This window comes from Orycteropus afer, unplaced genomic scaffold, assembly GCF_000298275.1.
Source record: "Orycteropus afer afer isolate SDZICR_OR568_19922 unplaced genomic scaffold, OryAfe1.0 scaffold00130, whole genome shotgun sequence".
NCBI classification, from domain to species: Eukaryota; Metazoa; Chordata; class Mammalia; order Tubulidentata; family Orycteropodidae; genus Orycteropus; species Orycteropus afer.
The window spans coordinates 2,403,355-2,413,771 of NW_006921717.1; the positions used below are offsets into that span (position 1 = coordinate 2,403,355).

The 10,417-nt window shown below is 51.5% G+C and overlaps 1 protein-coding gene across 1 annotated transcript in view; it reads right to left on the reverse strand.

Annotated features, from left to right (window-relative positions):
* The window catches only part of CUNH11orf80 (chromosome unknown C11orf80 homolog), a 70,286-nt gene that overhangs the window by 866 nt on the left and 59,003 nt on the right, over positions 1 to 10,417 (reverse strand). The window contains exons 13-14 of the mRNA XM_007944949.1: positions 5,697 to 5,772; positions 13 to 256 (exon numbers count right to left, since the gene is read on the reverse strand). Coding sequence (XP_007943140.1) covers positions 13 to 256; positions 5,697 to 5,772 — 320 coding nt within the window. The remainder of the gene's footprint in view (positions 1 to 12; positions 257 to 5,696; positions 5,773 to 10,417) is intronic.

Below are 10,417 nucleotides of genomic sequence, written 5' to 3' on the forward strand. Positions count from 1 at the left end.
GCCCGGGCCCGCACCTCCCGGCCCCGCTCAGCCCCAGCCGGTACCTCCAGGCCACTCTCGGGGCTCGCGCTGCCCGGAGCTGGGACCCTGCCGCGGTCCGGCCCGGCCTCCCATTCCTTGGGGTCCAGGGAGGCCTCCGTGGGCTCCAGGCGTCGCGGGATGGCCCCTGGCGGGCTCACGGCCGGGGGAGAGCGGAAGCCCAGCGTCTCCTCCGCGCTCCTCTTGCGCCTCTTGCCCTCTGCCTGTCCGCTGGTCTCTAGGAAAAAGCAAGACCACCTTACTCTCATGGGAAGACGCCCGGGGCAGTGGAAATCCGGAGAGAGGGTGTAGGGGAACTGGAGCTCGGCCTTCAAACCGCCTTCTTCAAGACCTTTTATCAGGGCTGGTCCAGATCAAGCCCAGCAGCTCCGGGACCGTAGGGACCAAGCTGAGGATGCAGACGGGTCTCGGCCTCCCTGTCCTCCGTTTCCCAGCTGGGTCTGGGAAGGGGCATAGGGGCTGTGCCAGGCTCACAAGTGGGCCTCACCCTACTCCCTCACCTGCAGAGATGCTTCCTGGAGCCTCAACTGCCAAGCTCTGCCCTCACTACCAACAGGATTCCAGACCAGAAAGCTGGCCTGGCCTGCCTCTGACACAGCACTGGGCCGGCTCCTGTCGGCTTGTTCCCTATCCAAACTTAAGTCTAGTTCACATGTGTCGATGCTTGCTGATCGGGTCCTGGGATACTGGGGGCAATGCAGGTGGTGGGAAGAGCCTGGGGGGAGACAAACCATAACCAGCTGTGGTTTGAGGAAAGGTTTCCATGAGGAGATGCCAGAGCTGCGTTTTGAAGGATGAGGAAATGACAGGGAAGGAAGGCTATTCCAGATTGAAAATGTCATGCCAATACCAAAGGCATTAGACAGCATTCCATATCAGATCCTAGGAGATGAGTCTGATGGCTCAGTAGGACTCAAAGGCTAAGAAACTTGGGCTTCTATCTGTAGGAAAGAGGAAGGCAGGGGAGGCACATTGTCGGTCTGTTGCAATGGTGACGGTCCCGAGGAACAAGGCTCTGGGAACTGACGGAATACTGACTGAGCTGTTTCAACAGATGGATGCAGCGCTGGAAGCCCTCATTAGTTTATGCCAAGAAATCTGGAAGACAGCTGCCTGGCCAACCAACTGGAAGAGATCCACATTTGTGCCCATTCTAAAGAAAAGTGATCCACCTGAATGCAGAAATTATCGAACATCATTAATATCACACGCAAGTAAGATTTTGCAGAAGATGACTCAAAAAACAGTTACAGCAGTGTATCACCAGGGAACTGCCAGAAATTCAAGCTGGATTCAGAAGAGGATGTGGAATGAAGGATATCATTGCTGATGTCAGTGCTCTTGGCTGAAAGCAGAGAATACCTGAAAGATACTTACATGTGTTTTATTGACTATGCAAAGGCACTCAGCTGTGTGGATCATAACAAACTGTGGATAACACTGTGAAGTATGGGAATTCCAGAACACATGCTCATGAGGAACCTGTACATAGACCAAGAGACAGTTGTTTGAACAGAACAAGAGAATAATTCGTGGTTTAAAATCAGGAAAGGTGTGTCAGGATTGTATCCTTTCACCATACTTTTTCAATCTGTATGCTATGTAAATAATCCAAGAGGTGAACTCTATGCAGAAGTATGCAGCATCAGGGTTAGAGGAAGACTGATAAGCAGCTGACAACCTTGCTTGCTGAAAAGAAGACCTGAAGCACTTACTCGTATAGATAAAAGATTGTAGCCTGCAGTATGGATTACAGCTCAACATAAAACAAAAATTCTCACAAGTGGGCTGGTGAGCAACATCATGATAAACGGAGAAAAGATTTAAGTTGTAAAGGATTTCATTTTACCTGGTTCTACAGTCAACAGCCATGGAAGCAGCCGTCAAGAAATCAAACGACATATTCCATTGGGCAAATCTGCTGCAAAAGACCTTGTTGAAGTGTTAAGGAGCAAAGATGTCACTTTGAAGACTTAAGGTGCACCTGACCCAAGCCATGGTATTTTCAGTTGCCTCATATGTGTGCCAAGAATGGATAATGAATAAGAAAGACTGAAGAGTTGATGCCTTTGAATTATGTGTTGGCACAAAGTACTGAATATACCACAAACTGCCAAAAGAATGAACAAAGCTGTGTTTGGAGAAGTACATTCAGGATGCTCCTTAGAACCAAAGAGGCAAGACTTTGTCTCACGTACTTAGGACATGCTCTCAAGAGGGCCCAGTTCTAGAGAAGGATGTCACTCGTGAAGTAGAAGGTCAGCAAAAAACAGGAAGGACCCCAAAGAGATGGCCTGACCCAACATGGGTTGTGAAGATATCGCAGGACCGGGCGATGTTTCATCCTGTTGGACACAGGGTCACTAGTAGTTGAAAGCAACTCGATGGCACCCAACGATAATACATTGTATGCATATATGTGTGTGCACGTAACCCATAATGTTTGCTGTCTCAACCATTTTTACATGTACAATTCCGTGACATTAAGCTCACCGTGTTGTGCAACCATCACCACTGTCCGTATCCTAAGTTTTTCATTGCTCTTGACAGAAAGTGGAAATTTTCCTTTTGAAGAAAGAAGAGTGAACTGCTGAAGAACAAAACGCAGGAGAGAGGTTGGAGGGGCAGAAGTGACACTGATGCAAGCAGGTCCCCGAGGAGGCAGGAGGGACACTGCCACCCCTGAACCTGGGGTGGATGCTTCAGAATGACGGGGGTCTGGCAGTGGGGGCAGGGGGTGTCCAGTTTACTGAAAGGAGAGAGCAGTGAGTGAAAACTAGGAGGTGGAGCCGGGAGGCAGAGGCTAGGAAGATATTTTAAAAGAATGGCCACGGGGGGAGAAGGGGCGAGACTGCTGAACTGAAGGCCAGTCGGTGAGTGGACCGTGGCTGGCCTGTGCTTTTCCTCAATGGTGCCATTCCCATGGAGTGTGGGACCAACTCACACAAGTTTGAGGTCTAGGGTGGAGCAGCTCATGCAGTCTCTTGGGGCTCCCAGACACCTGGGTGTCCACACCTAGGTTTCCCACACGTGGTAGGAGACATGGGCCTTGGCGGCAGCAAGCAAAAACTCAAACCCTGCTGCTCAGCGCTCTGACAGCTGACCTCAGCCTGGCCCGCGGTGCTGCCCACACCCAAGGGCTGCTAAGGACTAGATGCCAAGAGCCTAGAAGAGCCCTGTACCTGGAGGCCTGCGGGTGCTCAGTTCAATGCTGATTTCCCTCCTGTGGCTGACTCGTCTCTTCACTGCACAGATACTATAAAGTGAATGTGGGACAGAGGAACTACTATTTTTTAAAAAACCCTTAAATCTAAAAAAAAATCCTCACAGCCGGACCAATACACAACATCTTGATAAATGGAAAAAAGATTGAAGCTGTCAAAGATTTCATTTTACTTGGATCCACAATCCATGTCCATGGAAGTGGTAGTTAGGAAATCAAACAATGCACTGGGCAAATCCAATGCACAAGACCTCTTTTCTGAACATTAAGGTGTGCCTGACCCAAGCCATGGTATTTTCAGTAGCTTCAGATACATGTGAAAGCTGGACAGTGAATAAGGAAGACTGAAGAAGTGATGCTTTTGAGTTGTGGAGAGTAGTGAAGATGCCGCAGACTACTAGAAGAATAGACAGAGTGGTTTGGAGTAAGTACAGTTCAATGTTCTTTAGAAGCGAGAATGGCCACACTTCATCTCCTATCCCTGGGGGGCCAGGCCTGGAGAGGGATGTCATGCTGGGTACAGCAGCAAAAAGGCAAAGACCCTTCAAGAGACAGACTCAGCACAGTAACGATTGTGAGGATGGTGCAGGACCACGCTGCATGTGGTTCTGTTGTGTGCAGGGTCATTATGAGTTGGGACCAACTCGATGGCACCCAACAACAAAATCTCAATTTATGAAAACAGATTCTTTGCCCCCAAGACATCTGAAACCTGGCTCAGCTGGCAGAGGCTCAGGAAAACATTTTGGGCCAAAGCACCGACAACATGGGGCCTGTTGTGATGGTGACCCCGGAGAGCACAAGAGCTGAAGTCACAGTCCGTATGCCCCCACAGACCCAGCCTCTGCTTGGGTCAGAGGACTCAACCTGTCGGCAGCCTCTGACTGCCTGAGTTTGGATTCTGGCTCTGTCGTTTATTTACTAGCTGTGTGACCTTCCAAAACCAAACTCATTGCTGTCGAGTCAGATCCGACTCCCAGTGACCCCGGCTCCTTGGGTTTCTGAGGCAGTATCACTATGAAAGGAGATTGCCTAGCCTTCCTTCCGAGGAGTGGCTGGTGGGTTTGAACCACCAGCCTTCTGGTTAGCAGTCAAGTGCCTGTGTGACCATATTGTTGTTGTTATGTGCCGTCGAGTCGGACCCGACTCATAGCGACCCCTCCTTGGGTTTCCGAGGCAGTATCACTATGGAAGTAGATTGCCCCATCTTCCTTCCAAGGAGTGGCTGGTGGTTTGAACTGCCAGCCTTCTGGTTAGCAGTCAAGTTCCTTAGGCACTATGCTACCAGAGCTCAAACTTATTAACATCTCTGGGCCTCAGCTTCCTCATCTGTAAAATGAGAATGATAATACCCACACCTCAAAAACCTGCTTGTGAATTAAGAGCATAGACACACTTAAAAGGCCCTAAAGAGTGCCTGGCACCTGGCAGGACGAGTGAGACCTGAGTGCTGACCAGGCCTTGCAGGCTCAAGCATGGTGCTGTGGCTGTTTCCAGCGGTACACACCTTGCCTGGCTAAGTGTCTGTGCTGGGGGAGGCCGTGGGTGGAGAGACGACTCGGCAGCATCTCTATCACACCACACACCCCCTGCCACGCTGAGGCCGAGGCAGCGTCCACACACACACCTGCCACCTTGGGGCTGACACAGCATCTCATCACCTGCCACATACCAACCCCTGCCACACCGGGGTTGACATAGTGTCTGCACCCGGCAGCTGCCTCCGGAGCCCAACATGGGGACAGCAGGCCCGTCACCCATCATTAGGTGCTGTCGATTCTGTGACCCAGAGTGACTTGTTATGTGCCGTTGAGTCAGACCTGACTCATAGTGACCCCTCCTTGGGTTTCCGAGGCAGTATCACTGCTGAAGTAGATTGCCCAGTCTTCCTTCCAGGAGTGGCTGGTGGGTTTGAACCACCAACCTTTTGGTTAGCAGTCAAGTGCCTTAGGCACTACGCCACCAGAGCTCCTAGTGGTTGAGCGGCTTGCACCCTTCAGCCGCCCCGTGGGAGGTGAGGCCTGGCCACCTGCCCCTGTAGAGAGTCTCGGGCGGTCCTGCTGCCTCTGCCCTAACTCTTCAGGGGCAGGTGGCCAGGCCTTACCTCCCATGGGGCGGCTGAAGGGTGCAAGCCGCTCAACCACAGCACCCCCAGGGTTCCTCACACATCAACCCTGATGACCAAGGGAAGACAGTAAGGGCCCAGCCTCTGAGGCTGCCTCCCACGCCCCCCAAATCCTGTGCAGCCTGTAACTGCACAAACCATTAGAGAATTCTAGTCCCGGCAGACCAGCCTGGGCAGAGGAGGCCCCCAGTGGCAGTGGGAGCCACCACTGTGGAAGGAGGGGCAGCAGCTGGGAAGCCTGCAGCCTTGCGTTTCCTCACAACTGCTCCCAGGCTGGTCCAGGACGCACGTGAAGAGCCAAACCCTCACCTGGAAGGCGCTCCGGGCCGCTCCGCTCACATGTGTCCTCTGCGTTCTGGGCCCCATCGTTCTGGGCAGGCAGCTCCTTCGAGATCAGAGGCACTGAGTGAGCCTCACAGAAGCTGAGCGCTCCCCGGCCTCGCGGGCTGTCTCTCCCCCAGCCCACCCTCTTCCTCTTGGCTCACACCAAACCCCCGGCCCCAACCTCCGAGCGTCCACGGCAGCTCGCTCGTGCCCAGCCTGTCTTTCCTCTCTGAACTACCCCCAGGCCTCTGTCTGGCGGCCCCTCAGGCTCTGAGCCGCGTACAGAAGCCCCGTCCATCACCACCAAGTTGGATACATGTGTCCTTCTCTACACTTTGAATTCCTTGACAGGAAAGCTCTACTGTTGCTTTTTTCTCTTTGGAGCTCGTGCAGCTCCTTACACACATAAGTGCCACGAAACACTGGTGGAGCTCAAACCTGAGAAGCCACGGGTCATATGTGGTCCTCTGCAGCCTTTCAAAGCCCTGTCACACTCCTTACTGCCATCTGGGCAGAGAACAGAGGCGCTCACTGAGAACTGAGCCCATGCCCCCAGCTCCTTGCTCTTGTCAAGAATGCCTGCTTGGGACACAACTCACATTGACCCTGCACAGCACACACGGAGATGCTTAGGATGTGTGCTTCAGGGGACACAGTGTGGAAAGTGAAAAGTGAAAAGTCAACCCACAAAATAGGAGGAAATGTGCAAATTATAAATCTGAGAAGGGACTTGTCTCCAGAATATGTAAAGAACTCTTTGCAAAAATAATAAGACAAATAACTCAATTGTAAAACGGGCAACAGAAAAGGCAACATTTCTCTAAGACATGACACCAATGGCTATAAACACATGAAAAGATGCCCAATGTCACTAGTGATTAGGAACGCAAGTTGAAGCTACAATGACAGCTACCTCGTGCTCTAGCATGGCTATGTAGGAAGATGGTGATGGTGACAAGCTCTTGAGAATTGGGGGGAAACCAGAGCCACCATCCGTTGCTGGAGAGAACGTTAACATGGCGCAGCCACTTTGGAAAACAGTGTGGAGGTCCCTCCAGCAGTTAAACCTGGGCTTACTCTGTTCCTCGGGAGGTTCGCTCTGCTTCACTGCCCGATTACAAGTGGAAACGGACCGGCTGGGGTGGGATGAGCTGACCTGTCACCCTCCATCTGGTCGTTCTCAGCTGGAGCCACTGGGTGCCACTCTTGTGCCATAAGCAAGTCAAAAAAAAATAAAAATAAAAAACTCACTGGACTTGAGTAGGATCCGACCAATAGCGACCCCTCCTTGGGTTTCCGAGGTGGTATCACTGCGGAAGTAGATTGGCCAACCTTCCTTCTGAGGAGTGGCTGGTCAGTATGAACCACCAGCCTTCTGATTAGCATTCAAATGCCTTAGGCACTATGCCACCAGAGCTCCTACCAGCAAGTCAATCATCACTAAACAGCCTTTAACAGGGAAACCAAGGATCTTGAGTAGAGAAACATGGGTGCCACTCAATGCCACCTGGTCACTCACTGGCCCCGGGCCTGTGTGTTAACTAGCTATGTCACTAGACCTTGGAGCAGGAGTCCAGATGCTGGCCTTGCCACTGACTGGCTGTGAGGCTGTCAAATCATGGAATGTCTCCAAACCAGTGTCCTGATCCGTACTGTAGGCAGTGACAGCCACTCAGGACCTCTGTGGAAATGAAAGTGGAAAACGTGGCACAGACCAGCATTCAAGAAATGCGCCCTCTCCCCAGCCCCTCAGCTGCCAGGTCAGATCTTCAGTCTTCCTAGCCGTCTGCCAAGTTAACTGGGTCATGAATGGTCCTGAGGCTATGAGCCATCACTATAGCAACAAAATGGGACAGAAGAGGTCAGATCATTTCTATTTGTGATCTTACTGGGTTATCAGAGGGGGCCAAGCAGCGGGACTAGAGAGGCTGAAGCATTCCTAGAGCCTGCGGGGCCGTAGGGGCTCTGAAAGATGACGGCACATACCTGCCCTGAACCTCTCCCCAGAACCACTACCCATTTGTCCGTCTGTCATACTGTGGTGGCGTGTGTGACTGTACGCTGTGCCACTGGTATTTCAGATACCAGTAGGGCCGACCGTGGTGGACAGATGTCAGTGCAGCTTTCAGATTAAGACAGACCAGAGAGAAAGGGCTGGCAATCTATTTCCAAACGTTAGCTGCTGCAAACCCCCTGGGTCACAACAGATACTGTCAGACTCGCTTGCTACGGACATGGCTTCAGGAGGGATGAATCTCCAGAGGAGGACACATGCTTGGTGAGGCAGAGGGCCAGCAAGGACAAGGGACCCTCAGTTAGAGGGACGGGCACATCAGCCACAGTGATGGAGTTGAACAGCTAGGACCAGCCAGCATGTCGTTCTGTTACACGGAAGGCCCCCAGGAGGGGGTCAACTCACTGACAGCTGTCTGTCATCCATCTCTCTGATCTACACATCCGTCTGCTGGGCTATCCGTCCTAGAGACCTGGAGCTGCGTGCGGTTCTTAGCACCTCTCCATATTGGAGGAAAATGGCCAGAGGATTTGCAGTGAACCAGCTGAAGGCAGCTGCAGACGGAGTCCTGGGAAGGTGCTTCCTAGACGCCCAGGAAGCTGTGAGAAAGGCTGTGGAGAGGGAGCAGTTTCAGGGCTTCACTGCAACCCTGGACCCTTCCAGCCGCAGAGCAGAGGAAGAGGGCAAACCCATGAGATGCCACGATCCTTGAGCACCTGACAATGGGTCCCATCCTACCAGGAAAACACAAGTCCAGGGTGGAGTAAGATGCAGAGAAGATGCTGAAGGCTCTGGTACTCCCCAGAAACAAGGGTCCCTAATCTTTGTATAAGCACTTCATCGAGGTACGCCTGACATACACTAACAGCACATATCTAAAATGTATAATTTGGTCAGTTTTGACAGGCATACACCTGTGAAACCGTCATCACAAGATTAGGAAGCAGTCCATCACCCTCAGAGGTGCCACCTGACCAGTCCAATCTCTCCCTCCTGCTCTCCCATTTCCTGTCTCTAAACGACCACTGACTTGTTCTCTGTAACTACAGATTATAGAATTTTATACAAATGGAATCAAACATACGTATTTTTTCTGGATGTTTGTATCTGGAAGTTTTGCGGTGTGCATCAGTAGTTCGTTCCCTCGGTTGCTGGTTAGTATCCCATTGTATGGGCAGACCACGATCTGTTTATCCAAGGCCTGCTGACCTTGCGCTCTTCCCAGTTTGGGGCTATCATCAACAAAGGTGCTCTGAGCATCCATACCAGAGTCTGAGCACGGACACATGGCTTCATTTCTCCTGGGCGAACATCTCAGAGCAGAATGGCTAGGTCATACAACAAGAGTGTATTTAACATTTTAAGATGCTACCTCCAGGAATCCCACCCCTGGGGATACACTCCAAAGGCTTGATAGCCGGAGTCAGTCAGATATCTGTACACCAATGTTCATTGCAGCACTGTTGACAGTAGCCAATAGAGGGAGACAACCCGAGTGTCCCTCAACAGAGGACTGGATAGACACAATGTGTTGGATCCATACAATGGCATACTGTTCAGTCACAAAGAAAAATGAAGTTCTGATACATGCTCCAGCATGGATAAACCTGGAAAACATTCTGCTGAGTGAAGTCAGTCAGATGCACAAAAGGACAATGTAAAAATGATGTGAAGGGGTGGCTGACCTCCTCTAACTTCACAAGGAGAAGAGGACAGAGACCGTCAGCATTAGCCCAAGACAGATTCCTGCGAGGCAGAGGTCAGACATACCTCCCTTCTCCAGCCTTTTTATCAATTCTGACACCACTGTCCTTCCCATGGCACTCTCTACTTCTCTGCTGGGTTCAGTAATTTGTTGCAGTGGCCACAGAGAATTTACAGGCCATATTCACAGCTACGGGGTTTATCAAGGAAGTTAACAGCTTACAGTTCAAGAGAGGAGTGACTCAGAACACAGATCTTTGATCAGGACAGCCTCTTTCCAGTCATGTCCACAGGCAGGCCTCTTTCTGCCCCTAAGGCCCTTGGTCTGGCCTCTGCCCTACTCATGCAAGTGTTCCAAAGGTCTTTAGCTCCACCAGTGAGTATCCAGGGCACCCCACTCTGCCAGTAAGCCTCAGCCCGAAGGTGCTCAGCTCTCCAGCTCCCCGAGTCAACACGCCCACCGTAACCACCTTGCTCTGTGGCTGGGAAGCCCCCCTCACCGTCTCGTGCTGGTCTACTGGTTCTCCTGCCACCGTTTCTCTGCTGCTCTTTCTCATCATCTTGTACCATGTCTGGAGTTACATCTCTGTCTGTCTCCCGGGTCCTAGGAGGTTCTCAATGCAGGGATCCCCAGGTCCAAAGAACACACTCAGCTTCTACCTCTTCTTCTTGGTAGTAGGAAGGTTCTCCGCTTTCCACCCCTGAGATGGCTTGTTTTAAGCCCAGCGGGATGGCAAAATTGACCAATCCCCTTGCTAGGGTTGCATACACCTTATTTAAATGGTCCCGCCCCCACAAGGGTCTACTACTTCCATTATTTGCATTATTAGCAAGCTGTTCAATCCTTCTCGTGGGCCACAAGCACCCTATTTGCATACCATAAAAACCCAAACTCACAGCTATCAAGTTGATTCTGACTCATGGCAACCCCCTTTGGGTTTCTGAGGTGGTAAATCTTTATGGAAATAGACTGCTCCTTCCATGGAGC